The 22,034-nt window shown below is 32.2% G+C and overlaps 1 protein-coding gene across 1 annotated transcript in view; it reads left to right on the plus strand.

Annotated features, from left to right (window-relative positions):
• The first annotated feature begins 1,716 nt into the window (after positions 1–1,716).
• LOC127723700 (protein jagged-1-like) overlaps positions 1,717–22,034 on the plus strand; it is a 30,881-nt gene continuing 10,563 nt past the window's right edge. Inside the window, exons 1-5 of the mRNA XM_052230454.1 lie at positions 1,717–1,828; positions 14,048–14,202; positions 15,715–15,847; positions 17,811–17,959; positions 21,666–21,802. Coding sequence (XP_052086414.1) covers positions 1,775–1,828; positions 14,048–14,202; positions 15,715–15,847; positions 17,811–17,959; positions 21,666–21,802 — 628 coding nt within the window. The 5' untranslated portion in view covers positions 1,717–1,774. The remainder of the gene's footprint in view (positions 1,829–14,047; positions 14,203–15,714; positions 15,848–17,810; positions 17,960–21,665; positions 21,803–22,034) is intronic.

Genomic DNA, 22,034 nt, shown 5'->3' on the forward strand with positions numbered 1-22,034 from the left:
ACGGTTTTTTAAAAGGTAAAGGTCAATGATCAAAACTAGAACTAAGAAACAAACGCGTACAAAACTGTACAAATTCCGTTATCATGTTACTTAATATATTCCAAAAACTTTTGTATTAATTATCACTTGTAAAATCAACAGCATATAAATATGAATTAACTGGGTAATTTCCCTTGTTATCCAGTGACTAATTCACAGAGATACTCGGCCAACTGCTGTAGGTCGAGTAATTTGTCATAACAGAGAGAAAAGTGCAAAAAAGATGTTTTAGATGAAAAAAAACTAAACATTATTTTCATATCATTTGTAACAAAACTTAATAATAAGTTTTCAATTGTAAACAGTGAACTAGTTAAAGATCGAGAAAGGATGTTCAGATTATCAGACATAGATTCATAGCGGTGTCACTCACCATAACAACATATTATCTGTATATCTATAAAGTTGATTGAAAAGAGAAAATAACATCACCATCTAAGTTACGCTGTGTTAATTTTTGGTTTTTATGATTTGTTAGTAATTTAAAAAAAAATATAACCTAGTTTTTTCATGAGTTCCAAATTTGGTATTAGTGTCATACATTTTATCAACTCTCTTGAAGTTATCATTAAGCAGACGACCTTATCTTACGAATTCGTCACATGTCCATCGGAAGATCATGTGATGACCAGGTATATTTACGTTTACCTGACATTTGATTATTTTCTTTTATTTATATCATTCTATTAACCGCCCTCTGAGGACAACAAATTTTCGCGAACCTTAAAACTATCAATCAAACTTAACGATAATCTCTGTAACAACACAAGAAATAAATAAATGATTAAATAGATAAAAAAAAAAGGAGAAAAAAGAAATAAAAATTTCGTGCTTTTCAAACATTTATCTTACCATTTCTTTTCTGTTGATCACGTTTATTATGTGTTCTGGTTGTATTTAACGTTTAATGGACTATAAATGTTTCAATAACAGTTATTGGACGTACGTAATACATGCAACTTGATTTTGTTTTAAACTATAATATCTTTATCTTTTCAAGGGAAGATGTATTAGCTCCAGTTACGTTTAATTAAACGTTAGAGACCGTGAATTAAATTTATAATTTCCATAAGAACATGTGATAAAAAACGAAAATACCACTCAATATATTTTTCCAGATTTACCTTTATCAGGAACACTTAAACGTATATATTTGAAACCCAGGAGAAAAATGTCAAAAGGATCTAGTCTACAAGTACAAATAAAAGCTGTCATAGCAATACTATTTTAAGAAAAAATAATCACCCCGTACAAATTTACCAAATAGCCATATGTTTCCGTCATATTTTGACGACTCTGTTTACAAAATATAGAGATGTGACATGTTTGCCAATGAGACAATTATCAACCAGACACCAAAGTATGAGGGTATAAACAACTACAGGTCACCGCACGGAAAAAAAACTATTCCGTATAGTACATGTACATATAGTATATAAAAGGTCCCGGTATGACAAAATATGAAACATTTCAAAAATAAAATCAAAGGCCTGATTTATGCAAAAACATTCAAAGGTGTTCCTTATAAAAATACATTCATTTTACGCAATAAACTCAACTATTAATTAGTAATTGTCATATAAGATGTAATACATGTAGCATCATTGTCTTAAGACATATACATATTGCAGTACAATGTCACGTGATAAAACATGTCAACTGAGTCATCCATCACAATTGGTGTATCTGTAAAATTAACCAGAAGTGTATTTATTGTTATAATTTTTGTAGGAAAATGTCTTGTTTGTGTCTAGTTTGGACTTTATTTTTCGTGTTCCCTTTCATACAGGTAAGAACGGCTATTCATTTAATTTTAAGATGTTGACGACCAGACGAAAAGGAACTGATTATCTTTCTGATTTGACATTATATATTTACATTTTCTAAAAAAACAAAGGTAAAAAGAGAAATTCATAACCACTTCCTACAATGAATGTTTTTTTTTTCTCCGAAAAAAAATCTCTGACATAAGACGAAGTAAACATATTGTTGATTTGAAGCCCAAAGAACAGTTCTCAAATTGTTATGATACTAACACTTAAAGTTTGGTTAAGCAACGTATACACGAGATTATTATTTTCTGAAATGCTAAACGAAAGCTTTTTGAAAAGAAAATGTATACTTTGCGTTTTTAATATGAACGTAGACTAGTCGTCTTCATAAAAAAAATCATTATAGTTACACAACAGACACACAAGAAAGTAAAATGAATCGGAATTGAAAATCAAATACAATATTTTACATTTGATTTTGGGAGTTAATTTCGTCGTAATGATCTTATTAAAGCTCGCGCCATGCCGAAATAATAGATTAGAATTGTGAAACTTTGATATGAAATCTAGTAAAAAATTCGAAGACTTCTTTGAAATGAACTTGCTGAAAAAAAAGAAATATTGATAATTAATTTAAAGGTTCTGCATGCTGGTCTCTTAGTTTGACATAGGCATATACATTATAAGACTCGTTACAAACTAGGTCTGGCATTATGAATACGAGTTGACTGGTACATCAGTTGAATAGCTTTGTCTGGAACTGTATATTTAACCTTGGAAATTCGCTCGTATATAGACCATGACTTTCATTTACGTAATGGATGTCTGAATAAGAAACGACGGTTGTTTCCTACCTACATAAACTGGCTATTATCATAGTTCCATTTTATTACTGTGGTCAGATTGTGCTGCAAATTTTACAATGCACAGAAAGAAAATTTATAGAATAGAAAGAGAATGGAAACAGGAAATGTGTCAAAAAGACAACAACCCCATCAAGGAGCAGAAAACAGCCCAAGACCACCAACGGGTCTTCAACGCAGCGAGAAAATCCTGCATCCGGAGGCGGTCTTTAGCTGACACCTATACAATAATGTATACTAGTTCGGCGATTTGAACGCAACACTAAGCTCCGAAACATACAAATGAACCAAAATTAAAAGAACACACTAGAGAAACACTGACTTGGGACAGGCGCAAAACTGCTGCGGGATTAAACATGTTTTATGAAGTTTTTTTCATCTTTGTTCTTGAACAGCCATACGTTTTCTTCATAGCTGATAATTCCGTCTAAAAATGGTAGCAGGATAGACCAAATATTGCACCACAAATCAAAACTCGTTACAAAATTTGATTGATTGCTCAGCCCATATACCCCGTGAACAATAACAAAGATCATTATGGTAATTTTAAATGTTGACATCAGGAGACTCCAGTATAATATAATTGTTATTCGGACTTTACAGGGGATACTCCCTGTCATTGCCCTATATCCCCTTCGTCTGACGGCTCATGGGATGTACAACAATTACAGAGAACATGAATGTATGTCTCCTGTGAAGATACCGAATAACATATAACATCGTTATTTGGTCTAAATTATGTAATTAATATAGAGCTCTATAGAGGAATTTAAATTCTACTGGCATGTATTTCACAAACCAGTCTTTATAAAGAAAACAAGTAGGGGAATTATCCTTTAAAGCTTTTGATTTTGATTAATAAATTATTTCTTGTAATGTTTGAGTTAATGTGATATTAACCATCCTTCAAGAAAGACTTCATGTTACAATTCAATAGATTTCATTGTTTCCTTATTTAGAAACTGGTATAATTTATTACAGAGAGTTTATATTTGGAGACTTCATATATTATCTCTTTAGATCAAAGACAAACAATTTACAATATTCCATAATTAATGACAATATCATACAATGGCAATTGATCTCTGATTTCAAGACAATTAATTGTGCAAGTCATCAAGTAATAAAAGTAGTCATCGGAAATTAGACTACGAATAAAATGAGATGTGGGGTATACATAAAGAAACAAGAAAATGTACAGGAAGAAACATAAAACAAAATCAAAAGACAACTGTTAGTTTTAAAGTTAAAAGGTCAAAAATCACTTCAGTTGGTTCGGATAATTTTGGTGGCTCTAAAAATATAGTTGGTAGAATAAGAAGGTTTAAGTCCTTAAAATGTTTTATTCGTCGGTCAAGCTATGACTATATAAAAATAAGGAGATGTGGTACGATTACCAATGCGACAGCTATCCACCAAAGTTTAAATGAAGTTCAATTATAGGCAACCGTACGGCCTTCAACAATGAGGAAAACCCATACCGTATAGTCGGCTATAAAAGGCCCGAAAATAAAAATATGAAACAATTCAATTGAGAAAACTAACGGCTTAATTTATAACAAATCAATTTACGGAAAAATAAGTATGACAGACACGAACCAATGACAACCGCTGAACTACAGCCTCCTGACTTGGGGCAGGCACATAGAGAATGTGGCGGGGTTAAATACGTTTGAAGTCGCCAACCCTCCCCTAACCTGGGAAATTGGTGTAACGGCACAACATATAAACAAACTATAAAAATCAGTTGAAAAGGGCTTAATTCATTAGATCGATACAAAGCAAAAACAAAAAAGAATGTACTAAAAATACAGACCAGACGTGGCAGGAAATTTATACATCCCTCACAACAAAAAAGACACAAAGTACAGATCTGAGAGTACTCGCAGTTAATGCCAGCTAATCCAAAGCCAATAACAACTAATTGAAAAAAATCATGTACAATGTATCTAAGACTTTTAAAATATCAATCAGTACGCATCCAACATCCAACGGATTTAATGTAAAGATGTCATTAACAGTTAGAGAAAACCATGACCTTGTGCAATGCCAATACATAGGTATCGACACATTGTAGAACCGTGTGCATATGTGTAGAATAGTAATATTTAGTATGGTTTTAATTTACTGATAACAAAGTTTACATTTATACCAATGAAAACCATGTTCAAAGATGTAATTGCAGTTTTGAATTGGTAACATTGTATAATAAGTTTATTTAAAGGATTGATAAGTTTACCCAGATCGTATCTAAATTTCCGGGCTTCGTAAACAACATCACCGCAAACATTAAGATGTGCTATTCCGTTTGAAATAAATTTTCTATAGGTACAGCCAAACTTCCAAACCAAATCTTTGTATCTATGGAAGAATTTAGTAAAGATTTTAAGTAATTTGTGGTAACGAAATCCCTGACATAATAATTTACAAGCAATACATAGATTATGCTAATTGAAATCAAAACGTCACTACAGACACAGACATAGTGAACGATTTAGGATATATATAAACACCGTAAGACGATGCCAAAGGAACAATTAACACCGTCCAAAAAAGAAAAATTAACAATAGGGAAGGAAAAATCGTCGTGAATTTTTTTGTGGAATTTCTCGTGTAAAACTTAAGTATCTAAATCTAGGAAAGGACATTTATTGCTGTTAATATTTGATTCATTCAAAGTAAGTTCCCCTTTCGGCAGTATAATTGAATTCTCGATTATTTAACGAAAAAATATCATCAAGATGACGGTAAGTGTTGTTGAATTTATCAATTAAATGTAATTTAGACGGGTTTTACTGAGTTTGGCCATAAACTAGGATTTATAACAGTATAGAAACAGGTCTGATATTAAAGGGGCACAATTGGTGCCCATAGGAATACCTACAACTTGTCGATAAACTTTATTGCCAAAACGTACATAAATGTTGTGAAGGAAAAATTTACAGCTTTAATCTTCTCATCACTCATTCAGCAAGTATTTCTAGAATATTTGCCTTTCTCATTAGAGAAAAGGGTTCTTTTCATCACGCATTCAGTAAGTATTTCTAGCATAATGATAGTAGTTGAGGAACTAGTTAAATGCATTGAAAGATTAGAAGTAGAACAAACACTAGAGGCCGAGATTAAAAGATATTTTACTTGCCCCGGACCTTCTTATGTTCAGAGAATGCCTTTAGCTGATTACGGGTTAAACTTTAGACTTTATCCCATAAAAAGATTTTTAAGAATCCTACAGAGGAACTACAGGCAAATATATACAAAGACGTTTTGATGGCCGCCAAACGTATCATATTGATATGTTGAAAACATCAAACAGAAAAAAGTACCACAGTATAGGAAAACTGGAGGTAAAATAATCTGAAATACAGAATTAAATCTTTAAAAATACCGAATTTTACTAATATAAAAATTGGCAAATCATCTCCTTTCAATGATTGATATTTATTATTTTTTTTTAAATGAAATTACAAAACAAAATTGTATAGCTCAATGTCCATGACATTACCAGTGTTTTATCCTAAATTAAAAAAAAAAAGGAGATGTAAATGTCATTCTAAAGATTAAACACGATGATCGATATCTAGTCCAACTTGACATAACTGACAATGATGTTGTTAATTTCTATGTTTTTACTATCTTAAGTAGATCAATATGTAACATTTTGTTTAAGGCATCTTATTCACCTATGTTGACCCCCATTTCCTGGTTGTTAGTGAAGATCACCTTATATTGAATATTTTTTGTTGAACGTCTCTCTGTCTCTCTCTCTCTCTCTCTCACATTTGTTTGTCGTTCAATTTTTGTTGACGGGTAATAATCTCAGATGGGATTGTTATTATAACTTCAAAATATACCTAACACTATATATCACCAGATACATGTACTAGATATGATTAAATCGGAGCATTAAATTTGCGCGCCTTTTTTATTTACATTTGGGCGCATTCATTTTACAGGTAAACAACAATTTCTGTAAATGTTTAGACGACACAGGTTCTTTTTTTTTTCTCTAAAAACACAAATGAAACTTCTTCTCCTGAACTTTCAATAACTAAATGTAGATCCCATTTTGTAGACCTCGATATTAAAAAAAAATCTCCATTATACAAAATTTTATGCCAAACATGATGGGATTTTTTCCATTTTATTATTGTAAATTTACCTTTCCTTGCTGTTCTATTGACTTCTTTTTATGACGTGTATTTCGTAGTTGGTTAGATATGGGTTTTTTTTGGTGTGACTTCTCGTATATCAGATAGGCTTATATGTTCATTACCAAATCTATTTTATATATTAAATTTAAGAGTTTTATATAACAGGAATAAGAATCCACATCCTCTGTGAAGATCCCAAGTAGTATATTATATCGTAAATTGGTCTAAAGGTATACTAAATGTTATCATAAATATAGAGATTTATAGAAAAAATATCGTTCTACTTGCATGTATTTCACACCCAGTCATTATGGGGATATTAACAACGAAGAAAACAAGTTGGGGAATTATCCTTCAAATCTTTCGAATTTGATTAATAAACTTAATTGAATTGGTTACTGTTTTACAGTTGTTTTACAATCATGATTTTTATTTTTCATTTAAATTCTGTACACATTTTCTCTTGGCATTGCACTGGATTGCGTCTTTTTGTGCCATAAAGTACGTTTGCTGTGTATTCAGTATTATCCCAAGCACAACCGCCGATATAACAGTGTATGGCAGCGTGATTGCATACCAGCAGATTTTAGTAGGTTGAGATTGCTTTCAGTAACTGTAAGCATTTGGATACGGTATTAATCACTATTGCTTTAATTGCACTTGTACTTATGTTTCTTTTTTTTTGTACCAGTCTTTATGGTCTTAAAGAGTTAAGTATTTTTCTTGTACTGACTCTTTTTTTAAAATTTCTTTGATATTGCGTTTGTTATTCCTTTGATTGAAATAAAACAGAGAAATACTGAGACCTGGAAAAAGTGTTTAAACCGGTTACAGGTGGCACGGTAGTATTTACATTCTGGAATTTAGGTTGCTCTTTTGTGTACCCTACTTAAGTCAATGTATCTGAACAGTGTGATTGGACAAAAAATACAGTATCTACTGAAATACTTTCCCAAACTGAGGGATGAATCAGGTGTAGAAAAAATATGAAATAATTTTACATACAGGTGAAAATGAATGTTTGAGAATTTTTTTAAATTTTGTATTCACTGCATGATAAAAGACCTAAAAGCACTAGTGGCCTTAGGTTCATAAAGATAGCAAAAAAGTAAACGGTCATCATACATATTCAAATTAATTTTTGGATATTATAATGAAAGTACTTCAGTTAACTGTGTATGTAGAATTTTGGGCAGTTTTAGAAAGTGGTGAAAATTCTAAAAAGGCTATCATTATCCCTATGGGCCAGGAAATACTACCGTGCCACCTACATGTCAATGTGCCAGTACAATGTCTGGAACCTAGTCAGTCTTTATTGATATCTTTTGTCATTAAGGATTTTGGTATTGGTGGCAGATCGTTGAGAGTCTATGATAAATTTATTTACAACTTTTCTACACTCGGAACGATTTAAAGCTTGACATACTGTTTTTTTTTATTGTTGAAGATCGAACTTTGACTTCTGTGGCTTTTTTTTTTCGTCGTTGAGCTGCTGACTTATTTACATAAAACTCAAACCTCTTACATCTTTTTATTCATATCGAAGCTTATGGTGATCGATTGTATAGCTGTTATAATAATCAAAAGTTTTTAAATTATGTTCGCCCATCTCAAAGTTCATATCACAATAATGAAAGTATGTCAATGCAACATATAACCTTATTAAACTATATCTATTTTACATATCAACCGTTTGGGCATACATGTGTTACATTTTATCTCTAGCACACAAATATTCGCTGTATAAAGCATGCTTCTATCGCCGCAGCTAAGGGGACAATCATTGGATTTTCGTGGGGGTGGGGGCGTGGTGGTGATATAGGATTATTTTGAAAATGAATATTATGGCCTGGTAAGAGCTGAAAATAAATAAACAGAATGAATATGAATATTCTTCACGATAAAATCAGTTGTGTACACAGTTGAAAATAAATTTTTGACAAATGGAAGCCAAAAGTGTCAGTTTCGTCCTATAAATATAGATAAAAGTACTAAAAGATTAAACATTTAAAAGACAACCGGATTTAACATGCAAAACATTATTTTCAATCGAAGATTTATGCAATTTCTTAACGAATAGAAAATATAAATTACAACTTTGGGAGTGTTGTTATTGTTGTGGAATCATAAAATGCATGTTTATTGTTATGGAAATTATAAAATAACACCTCTATTACTTGTTAAAGCCCATTTTAATATGTTAAAGTTACATTAGTTATGACAAAAACATGACAATATTATGTAATGAGTCGTATTGTTAAGGTAGTCATACATGCATTGTTTTGCATAACTATTTTATAAATGTACATCAAACCGGTTATACAAACTGCTTAAGCATTTTGGTCTTTAACAAGACTAATTAGATATGAAAAATGAAATGATGAGGTTAAACATTTAAGGAAGAAATTTATATTCAGTTCATGCATGGAATGAGTTGTCTTTTATCATTGTAAATGTACTTAAATTTAAACTCCCACATCCATGCATACTCATGTACATGGACAGTCGTTTAATCTTAAATGAAACGCGTCATTCTTACACTCGTGTTAATTTTGATGAGAGGACCTCAAGACTCTGTTCATTTTATTCGAAACTTTTCCTGACTCAGGCTGATTTAGCGATCTACATTTTTCTAACTGTTGAAGACCTATGTGAGGGTCTGGATGGTGGTCCTTCATTTCTTTATTCTTTAGTTGTTAGACCATTTTTTCTCTATTATTTATTTATTTTGCTCATTATTCTCTATTCTTTATATTTAGGCACCCTATTATTCTCTATTCTCTATTCCTTTTTTTTCTTGTCCTTTTTTCGCAGGTTTTGCCTTTTATTCTCTATTCTGTAAACCCCATCAAGACCCCCTTAAAATTTACCTCTAGCTGTCTGTTTTTTTCCGTGATATTTGGTAACTGTCGCAGTGACGTATACATACTTACATTTCCTTTTCATTTATTATTACGGTAAATATTTGACATGATATATACTCAATACAATGGACCTAGTTTTTTGGTAAACTTACTATATGACAGCCATCTGGCTTTTAGGTTGACCACAATAAAATGTCTAAACATTAACGTAGCATTTTTTTGTTTTTTTTTGTTGTTCGTGCATCATATACATGTATTTGTATTCTAGTGAAGAGAAGCATACAAATTTTACAACTTTTTTCTCTTTGTTTACCTCGTAAACATGAAAAAAATAACATGCATACCATTACACTGCAAGGTGGCTTCAGCATTTGTTTACTTTTGTTTTGTTTTTTGTATTATTGTTTTATCATTTCAGTACTACTGAATTTGTTTACATGCGTAATGAAAGGCATCCGATCGTCGTATAGTGTTACACTTATTGACAAAAAAATCAATACTTTCGGGAGATACGGTGTTGCCGATTGGGGTGATATGGCGGGAAAATGTCATCTGTTTTTATACGCCCGTCAAATTTTTGACGGGACGTATTATGGTATACAAATGTCCGGCGTCCGTCCGTCTGTCTGTCTGTCTGTCTGTCCGTCTGTCTGTCTGTCTGTCCGTCTGTCTGTCTGGCGTAAACATGTCGCACCGTAACTTGAGAATGACTTATCCAAATTTCATGAAACTTAACATAGTTGTTTCTTATGATGGTCAAACGATCTGTATACTTTTTGGTGAAAATAAGATTAAAACTTTTTGAGTTACGGGACTTAGTAACTAAAACAGGTGTGTGTTTTTTTTCACATGTCGCGCCGTATCTCAAAAACATTTTATGATTATTGCTTAAAACTTAACACACTTCTTAGTTATATCAATCTTAAGATCTGTATACTTTTTGGTGATGATTCAAAATTTTATTTTAGAGATATTGAGTATTTTGTTAAAAAAGGGGGAGGGGTTTTTCACATGTCGCGCCGTATCTCAAATACAGTTTATGATTATTGCTTAAAATTTTACACACTTCTTAGTTATATTAATCTAAAGATCTGTATACTTTTTGATTTTGATTCAAAATTTTATTTTTGAGATATTGAGTTTTTTGTAAAAAAAAAAGGGGGGTTTCGCATGTCACGCCGTATGTCAGAAACTATTATTCTTATTGCATAAAAATTCACACACAAGACGACGGGCGTATCATACGCTCATGGCGCAGCTGTTTATTTTTAAATAGTGTAATGATGATGATGGATGGCTGATTAACGTCCAGCGGCATATTAATATGCATATTCAGGACGAGAACATGTTAATGTAATATGAATATTAACCCTGCTTTGTACTAGACCTACACGCTGAGCCGGGTTTTTAACGTGCTAGTTCACAATGTAACACTCCGCAGGAAGACATGTCACCTTACCCGGACACATTATTCTGACTCCGAGCCGACCATTCTTTGCTCTTACTCATTAATGCTGCGTGCTTAGCGGAGAAGCAGCAAATACCGATTTTAAAATCTTTGGTTTGACCCGACCGGGGCTAGAACCCACGACCTCCCGCACTCGAGGCGAACATATTACCACGAAACCACCGAGGAGGTTTAAAATACAGTAGTGTGTATATTTGAACAAAAGAGGCTGGTTTTCCAACTGACAGCGGTTTATTTCGTGGATATGTCACTATTGTTTTTGTATTATAGCAAATCGACTTTAGTGTTGTCTTAAAAATGAAAATATATCTTTTGCAATAAGCGCTCCCGTTTCAGTCGTTCGTCAAAATGAAAGAAATCTCTATGCGCTTATGGCGTATCATATTGTAGGGGCCTCGGTGGCCGAATAGCATAAGTAGTCGAACTACTGTATCACCAGCCTGTCAACACTGAGGTTGTGATTTTGAATCCGGCACGTGGCAGGTGCGTTCGACTCAAACCTTAATTGACTAGGATTGTCAGTTTTCATACCGTAGGTCGGTGGTTCCATCCGGTCACTCTGGCTTCCTTCTCTGATAAAAAATGATCACCACGAAGTAGCACAATAGTGCTAAAAGTGGCGTTAAAACACCAACCAATCAATCAATCAATATAAAATTATAATCCTGTATCTTTAAAGTGTTTTAAGAACATATTTAAGAGGTGTATCCCACAAATTAAACCATAACGACAAAAGCTTCAACTGATATCAAACATGAAATACAGATCCATGGAAGTGCAAAGTGTCCATATCTGTTCAAACTCTCCGTAGATAAGGTTAATGTCATGCAGTAACTCTTAAGCATGGCTTGAAAGATATTCTACACATCTCCTTTATTCGGAATGAATATTTTTTTTATTCTTATAAACATAATGTAACAGAGAAATTAGTATACAATTATACTACAATAAAAGAAGGGACGCACCATAAGTATGTCTAAGTCTAAGCCTTTTTCTTTTTTTTGTGTTTAACATGAAAGTTCATTGTACATGTAATGGATTTCAATTAAACCTCGTACATATATTTTAGTTTTAGTCATTCTTGCTATTGATGACTCATAATAGTTATGGCATGTGAATTATATATCATATAAACAATAAACAACTTGTATATTTTTCGGATTTATTTCATTTTGACAGATATGATATTTCAAACAAAAAATAGAATAAAAGTGCTTGTCAATCTGTTATTGTGTCACTGAGACCTTATTTTTGACATTAAAAGGTTAGAAAATGTGAAAAGTCTTCGTTATATTGAATATTCATTATCATTTATTAGAATTGTATTGCACTTTTTTAAACTTTTGATCATCTCTTGTTTAATTATTTTAACCTGTTTTATTTGCGACCTAAATGGTTGATTTGTATATAGAAATATGGTCATACCTGAATTTCTCCTGCCAGGCAGTAAACCCTTACTAAATAGAGGCATTCGTTTGACTGTGAGGGATGCATGAAATTAGTCGAAATTGGGTTCATGAAATGACATCTGTGGACGGTCGGAATTGGGACGTTAAATCCGATAGCTACAATACAATTGTAATAACTCTCTGGGGTCAGCATTTGACCTGTTGTGAGTCAAAATGTCTGCCCCAATTCAACATACACAAATGTACCTTCATTTATCAGTATAATTAAATTTTCAACTTCCCAGAAACTAACTACTGTATTATGAATTTGTTTTTGTCCTGCATATGCATGAACTATTTGCAACTGAACATTAAGCATGCAACAATCTATCAATGAATCTGTTAATTTTGCGAAAGTTCTAGACAGATTTGCAAATGTGACCAAATTATCATTAAGGTTTTGGAATAAAACAATTTTAAATTCCAAATGTTACCATGACAATGTCAAAATTAAACCACCAACGAAGAAATCTTGTCATAGAAAACTGTCCAGATATGGATTGTGATATAAACAGCTTTGTGAAAATTTGCGTCAATTTCTTAGGTGACACTGCTCGTGTGTTTTTCTCTGAAGACGATTAATTTTCTTTCCCTGTACTTGCCAAAGAATTTAATTATTCATGAAAGATTTGATCTTATAATTATATAATTGTTTATATTACACATCTTTGTACAAGAGGAATTTAAGAAAATATAAAAATTGTTATAGGTACATTTTTGTACATGTATGATCGTATAGCATGTTAATTATTCATTTAAAACTAATCATTAAGAATTAGTAATAATCTTAACAAATATAATAATAATAAAAAAAGTAATAATAATAGAATATTCCATTTCATTAACCGTTAGGGGTCCCTCTTCTTTTTTGCTGTATAAATCATTCAAGTGTATTTGGCATTTCTCTATAAAAAACAAACCCATTGAAAATAACGTTAATAATGGTTAATACAGTCAAAGACGTCACGCTTAATTTTGCCTTTTAGACATTTTTTATTTCACGCAGAGGAGTCAACATTTTAAAACAAAAACGAATAGAACAACCACATCAAATTTTTATCAATAAAATGAAAATTTCAGTTGCGATAACGTGTCCTTTTTTAAACAAAATTGTAAGACAAGGTTTCTAGAAATATCAATTCAAAGTAACAATGGTTTAAAAAGGACACGTTATACACGTGTATTGTAGGATGAAATTTAAATCAGCTAAAATATGTGTAACCAGTATGTTAACGTTGTAGATAATACCGAAGTATATGTTATCGTGTTTCACAATGACTACAATGTTCATATAACAATGATTTCACACAATCACAATGATGCTCCTTTAAGTTGTGATAATCAAATAAAGATGTTAAAAAAAAAAGAAAAAGCATGATTATCTTGGATTAATTCATTTGCACAAAAGTGTTTTACTCAATAATTATTTTGTATTTCAGACTGTGTATAGCAGTGGTATCGTAGAAATCCGATTATTGAAATACATCAATGCTGGAGGCGTTGGTTCAAATGGGCATTGCTGTGATGGAAGGGGACCGTTCTGCTTCAGTCACTGTGATCATAAGTTTAGAGTTTGTATAGATGATCCAGATGGGTAATACATATTTCTACACAATACAATACTTCTTATGTCTGTTAAATGCATTAGTCATACAATTGGAGACCAAACTGGTATAGATTTATTAAGGAACGACCATTTAACTTCAAAGGGAGGGGGCGGGTTTGGTTTTTTCCTTAAAAAATATTCTGATCCCCAATTTGATGAAAAAAAATATTGTGGTCGAGCAGATAACAAAAAATATTCTGAATCAAGATTTTCCCCATACCTTATAGTGTTAAATTTTGAAAATAATAATTTGATTGATAGCGTCGAAAAACTGAAAAAAAAATGTTCGAAATTTTTTATTTACTCAGACAAAAAACCATACCCACCCCCCCTGCTTGAAGTTAAATAGTTGATCCCTTATCATTTTTTTAAATAGAATATATCAGTGTATGTATATCATGGGCACACTTAAGTAACAACTGCTTTTTGTTCTTAATAGCAAACCTTTATTGTATGGATCCCAGATATCTGTCACCTTGTGTGTCAAACAGTTCTGTTTTTATGTGTGTCAAATTCATTTCTTTAATTTTGTTATGTCATAAATATTTGCATATTTTTACTAATATTTTATGTTGATTATCATTATGCACAATTCTTAATTGTGGATGTGTGATTTTTTTTTTATGAATATATGACGTCAACATAAATGGGAGTTACGCCATCGTTAATGTGCAACTGGTTGCATAACACTTTTGAAAACTCTAAATACGAATTGAGTAAGGTATACAGTATCAATTGTGATAAAGGAACATCTATGTCCTATTATCAGAAGAATCAATTGAGTTTTATCTATCTTGATTGAGTAAATGCAGGAACTCAGTTTATCGCAGATATGGATCTAGTATTTTGAAAGGATGGGTGTGAGGCGGGGGGTTGGGGGGCAAATTAGGCAACGTTAGGAGTGGAACATGTAAAAAGTCTATGCATTAAACATATTACTATGTAGCTCCATAAAGTGGGGCCGGGGTCTCTGACCCCCTTAAAAAAGCCTATGTATCGACTCGAGGTAGTTTTTTGTAAGTTTTACATCCTTCTAATATAAGTATTAACGTTCTTTGTATCATGGCCAGACATTTCAGAAAAGTAGGTCTGTGACAAAAATTACAAAAATCACACGGTAATAAGCCAGATGTTCCTGTTTAATCCAGAGAAGAAATTTATAATTGATTGACGATCGATCATGTGACTTAAGCCGGTAAAACATGACGGATCTCCTGAATATGGTAGACAAAATAATTTGCATAATTTATATTACTGGTTTATGTTTATCTGCATTATTCTATGATTTGGTCCGGTTTAGCGTTCAATTAAATGATTGACATATATTCTTACTGAAATTTACAAGATTAAACACATGCATCCAATTTACTTGTATAAAATTTTAATCATGGGGTCATGAATCAATGTATTTTACCTGTTATAAACGCAAATGCAATGCTATTATTTATCTTGTCTTCGTTAGATTCGTACATTGTATGTTTTACATGGTTTCTCGTTTAGACCAGAAGATATCCATACCTGTCCATACTACCATAAAGATTCAGGAGAGATCCAGAACAGTAATATTGTGACATTCGGATCGTCTATAGCAGGCATACGTAATCCTATTATAATTCTCTTTGACTCTTGGCCGGTGAGTATATAAATCGGTGCTTTGATTTTGCGCCAATTGTCATTTCATTTGCACCAAAAAAAATCTTTCATTTGCGCCACAAACTATATTTCATTTGCAACTTTCGACATTATCAACCCTATGGGTACATAAAGGGGAGCAAGACTGCTTGAGCTCACGAAACAGCCGAGTTTAACCCCGTTTTTCTGTAAAATTTGCATAGTTTTCATATTCAGAATTTCTCTAGTTACATATAAATGTTTGCTTGTGTCCTCTAGGAAAATCATTTTGTAAGCAGACCTTAGATGCTTTTAGCCCTAGATTAGACTTAGACTTTGTGCGATTTAAAACTTAAAATATGGTTAAGGAACATGTCAATGTTGAAGACCGTATATTAACCTCAGTGTGTTTTGGTTTTCGTATTGATGTTTGTCCCACATCTCCTTTTATTTGTCGGGATCATTAACACTATACGTAAATCTTAATTGCAGTTTTGCTTCATGCCTTTTGACATCTTTTAAGAGAACAATTTTTTTTAAACTGCCAATATTGTCTCTTTTTGAAATTATCTTATTATTATGTAGGTATGAGCCACAGCCTAACAAAAAAAATTACTAATACAATTATGTCGATGGAAGTGACATAACAGTTTGGTAGTTGTAGCTCTTATCATATTTCATTGCACTTCCTTAGTTGTAAAAATGGCATTTTGTGGACAAATATGTCAGTTATGAAAAGCTTGTTTATATTTTTCAAGCTTTTGACGTTATAGTTACATCATAAATGACATTAGATATAGCATTAAACCATTGTATTAACATTTCTCTGATTCTTTGGTAATTTAATCCTTTTTGGAACCATTGTATAAAAAAATTTAACCAATGAGTGGTTGCCGATGATCTCAGAAGATGATCGGCTGATTTAAGGATCATAACCTTTATAAGCTCACTTTATTTATTTGATAATCATTAGAGAAACAGATTCTTACGTAGTTACTCGTGTATTATCGGATTTATCCAATCTCGATGGTTAAATTATCAATTTTAAAGTCCTCGTCGAGCCTCAGACTTTAAAATTCGATAATTTAACTATGTCGATTGGATAATTCTTAATAATCCACTGGTTCCAATTTAAGAATCTATATGTATCAGTAAACTAAAGGATAAAAGAAATTTCTATATTTGAAATGTAAGGAACCTTATTATTATCACACTACCTCATGTTAAAATTCCTAATTCTAAAGATGCTAGTTAGTCAGTTTGAAAATAAATAAACATCCAAATACATATACATATGTTCATCTTCAAAAGAGGGACGAAAGATACCAGAGGGACAGTCAAACTCATAGATCGAAAACAAACTGTCAAATTAGTTTAACCCCGCCACATTCTGTATGTGCCTGTCCCAAGTCAGGAGCCTGTAATTTAGTGGTTGTCGTTTGTTGCTGTGTAACATATTTCTTTTTCGTTCATTATTTTGTACATAAATTAGACCGTTAGTTTTCTCGTTCGAATTGTTTTACATTTGTCATTTTGGAGTCATTTATAACTGCCTATGCGGTATGGGCTTTCACATTGTTGAAGGCCGTACGGTGGCCTATAGTTGTTAATTTCTGCGTCATTTGGTCTCTTGTGGAGAGTTGTCTCATTGGCAATCATACCACATCTTCTTTTTTATATTTACTATGTAAAAAGTCAAATTTCAAATTTCAAAAGCTCATTTGTCTTTTAATTCAAAATTCATTAAATTTAAAATCTAAAGTCAATGTTGTGTTTCTACTTATGATATGTAATCCTGAATTATAATCCCCTGCATTTAAAATAAAAGAAGTGCTGATATCACTAGAATGTGTAACAGATTGACAGACGAACAAATGAACACTCCATATTTTTTGGAGCTCTAAATACTGAGCTAAGTATGAAAATATATGCAAGTTGTGTAAACCATGTTCAAAGTGAAACGTAAGATACCTTTGTTTGTACAGGGAGAACTGAAACTGAAAGTAGAAGTATGGGATGTAGATGACAATAACAATGATTATGTAGATTTCCTTAGTGATGTGTTTGGTCTAAAAGCCGCCAGATCTAAACTGGAGGCCCCTGTAGCAGCATTCCAAATAAAGAAAAGAACACTGTGAGTTGTAACATCTTTTTACATTTTTTCCCATTTTGTCGTAGGATATTGATTTCATAATCTTTTTCAATTATTACCAGTGGTAAATCATATGATAGAAGAAAAATCTCCGATATTAACACATTTTATCTGAACTTACAAGCATTTCGTAAATTGATAAACCCGTGACTTACATAGATAATAATGGGATTGATAGCAATTGTCAAGAATTTGAGTACGAACATGTAGCCGCGTCATCTCTCATGCTTTAGCGTTCCCTATTTAATAAATAAGGACTGGTAATATTATAAAATTTATTATTCATATTTATATGTTAACAAATATATAAATTGTCATTTGAAACAAACAATTTTGAAAATCAAAGACTGTAATCGGTTATAGCGTGGTGCATATCTAATTGTTGTCAAAAACGGAACTACTACTATGTTAAGGGTTCATTCTGGCTATTCCTACATTTTGAATTTTATAGGTAAAATAGTAAAATTTTATGTTGGAGTTCCCAGAATTTTTATGTAAACAATGTGATTATGTAGGATTATGTTGTAACAACATTAAACTAATGAACCAAGGTAAATCCAGGTAAATCTTGTGGAAAATAAAGAAAAAGAATAGTTTCTATTACAATATTTTATTTAACAGTTTAATAGCACATGCACTTTGTGTAAATACTATTCAAAAGCACAATATGAAATTATAGGCACAAGGTCATTCACGAGCAATTGAATTTATTTAGGTGAAAATATTAATATATGTAAGTAAATAATATCATTTGAAATATAAATATATCAAAATGGTAGTAATTATTCATTCAAACAAAGCACCGAAAAGTACACTAAATTGACATTAAAACAGACACTAACACAGTAAAACATTGCACTAAATTGAACACACAAGGGAATACAAAGTCTTAATCAATGTGCAGTAGATGAGAAGCAGCATCCCCATACTGGACTCGCGTAAGTTTATCATTCTGTAACCTTGTTTTCAGTGTTCGAATAATAAAAAATGCTCCGCTGGGGCGCAGCTTGATACGACCACAGAGGTCGAACCCTGAACAGTTGGGGCGAGTATGGACACAACATTCAAGCTTGTTACAGCACTGAATTTGGATTGTAATTAAATATTTGACACAGCATAGGTTTCTGACACAGAATGAATGTGGTCTAAGAACTTAAAAATTTTTAACTATTCAAACCATAATTATCATTATTATTTGCTTTTATATATAAATCAGAAATAACCAATTTAAAATGAAAAATTTAAAAGAAAAACAATGAAAAAAAATCCCCCCCCCCCGTTTTTTGAACCCCTTATGATTCATCACCCCCAAACTCAATCCCAGCCTTCCCTTTGTGGTATGGTACCTTGCAGTACAATTTCAGAGAGATCCATACACTTGAACACAAGTAATTGTCTGGAAACTAGAAAAATGCTTATTTTTGGCCCCTTTTTGGCTCCTTATTCCTAAACGTTTTGGGCAATTACCCCCAAACTCAATTCCAGTTTTTCCTTTGTGATATGGAACCTTGTAGTACAATTTCATAAAGATCCAGACACTTACACACAAGTTATTGTCATGAAACTAGAAAAATGCTTGTTTTATGCCCCTTTTTGGCCCCTAATTCCTAAAATTTGGAGGCAATTACCTCCTAAATCAATCCCAGCATTCCCTTTGTGGTATGGTACCTTGCAGTACAATTTCAGAGAGATCCATACACTTGAACACAAGTTATTGTCTGGAAACTAGAAAAATGCTTGTTTTTGGCCCCTTTTTGGCCCCAAATTCCTAAACGTTTAAGGCAATTAACTCCAAACTCAAACCCAGCTTTCCCTTTGTGATATGGAACCTTGTAGTACAATTTCATAAAGATCAATACACTTACACACAAGTTATTGTCCTGAAACTAGAAAAATGCTTGTTTTTTTGCCCCTTTATGGCCCCTAATTCCTAAAATTTTGAGGCAATTACCCCCAAACTCAATCCAAGCCTTCCCTCTGTGGTATGGAACTTTGTAGTACAATTTCAGAGAGATCCATACACTTGAACAAAAGTAATTGCCTGGAAACTAGAAAAATGCTTATTTTTGGCCCATTTTTGGCCCCTTATTTCTAAACGTTTATGGCAATTACCCCCAAACTCAATTCCAGCTTTTCCTTTGTGATATGGAACCTTGTAGTACAATTTCATAAAGATCCCGACACTTACACACAAGTTATTGTCATGAAACTAGAAAAACGCTTGTTTTTTGCCCCTTTTTGGCCCCTAATTCCTTAAATTTTGAGGCAATTACCCCCAAAATCAATCCCAGCATTCCCTTTGTGATATGGAACCTTATGGTACAATGTCAGAGAGATCCATACACTAACACACAAGTTATGTCTGGAAGTTACAAAAATGCTTTTTTTTGGCCCCTTTTGGGGTTTTTTTGTTTGCGGTCGTATAAAAATTAGATGTGGTATGATTGCAAATGAGACAACTCTCCACAAGAGACCAAATGACACAGAAATTAACAACTATAGGTCGACGTACGGCATTCAGCCCTGAAATGACAAATGTAAAACAATTCAAACGAGTAAACTAGCGGCCTAATTTATGTACAAAATGATGAACAAAAAACAAATATGTTACACAGCAACAGACAACCACTGAATTACAGGCTCCTAACTTCGGACAGGCACACGCAGAATGTGGCGGGGTTAAACTCGTTTGAAGGCGCCAACCCTCCCCTAACCAGGGACAGTGATGTAACAGTACAACATAAGAACAAACTATTAAAATCGGTTGAAAAAGGTTTAACTCATCAGATGGATACAAATAGAAATACATCTAACAAAAACACAGAGTGGACGTGGACGGGTACTTATACATCCCCACAACACAATGACACTGAGTACAGATCTGAGAGTACTCGCAGTTACTGACAGCTAGTTCAAAGCCAATAACAACTAATAAAAAAAATCATGCATCTAAGACTAAAATATCAATCAGTACACATCCAACATCCAATGGATTTAGAGGAAAGACGTCATAAAGTCTGTCATCTATTTCTCTGTATTTTCTCTTTCTTGGAAACCTTCTGTTTTTGTTTAAAAAATCATATTTTTTTCAAATAACAAAATTGATTAAATCTTTGAAGCTAAAGTTGAAAGTGTAGGTTACTATCAAATGCTTTAAATACCTTTTCTTTCAAATAGTTTCTTTTCCGGACTTTTAGTCTAAATACTTTTACTACTTGTTCTTTTAAATAATTTTATTTTCCAGACTACTGAATGCTTTTACTACCTTTTCTTTTAAATAATCTTATTTTCAAGAAATTCCATATTAGAAACACTTACTTATAACACTTGATACATGTTTTCAAACAAATAAAAAGACAACCATTTTTTTTTTACATAAATTTCATTAAAATAATTATAATTTTTTTTTTAAGTTACCTGTGACCTGATTAGACACTAATGACTAAAACAACATATTTTGCAATAACAACATCTATTGTTCTTCCCATAATCTCCCATGTAGGAATAGCCAGAATAGTAAAATATAAAATGTAGGAATAGCCAGAAGACACCATATTAAGACATACGAAAGACATAATTTAAGAATACAAGTAAAACATTCGTACACACATGTATCATTGATATATATATTTACATTAACAGTCCTCAATCATCGAAGTTTTTAGAAAGTATCAGGGTTTTTTTTCAGTTTAACATACAATGTTAAGGTTTATTGTGATGAATTCTATTATGGAGAACATTGTGAGATATTTTGTAAGCCGTCTGATGGAGACTTTGGACATTATAAATGTGACTCGACAACTGGAATGCAGATATGTGATCCAGGTAAACAGCTAATAAATAGATGTTAAAATCAAAGACTATATACAGTGTACCTACCTAAAATAAAGTAAAAATGTATGAATCATACGAAATAGTTGTAATGTAGCAATTTCACTCAATCTTATTTCGGTAGATAATCAAAGACATATAAAAGGGCAACCTAAACAGCCAATAAAAACAAGACAAATATGAAAACCAATAATCAATAGTCCAATGAAAAGATTGGGCGACTAAA

The sequence above is a fragment of the Mytilus californianus genome, unplaced genomic scaffold, assembly GCF_021869535.1.
Source record: "Mytilus californianus isolate M0D057914Y unplaced genomic scaffold, xbMytCali1.0.p SCAF_1, whole genome shotgun sequence".
NCBI classification, from domain to species: Eukaryota; Metazoa; Mollusca; class Bivalvia; order Mytilida; family Mytilidae; genus Mytilus; species Mytilus californianus.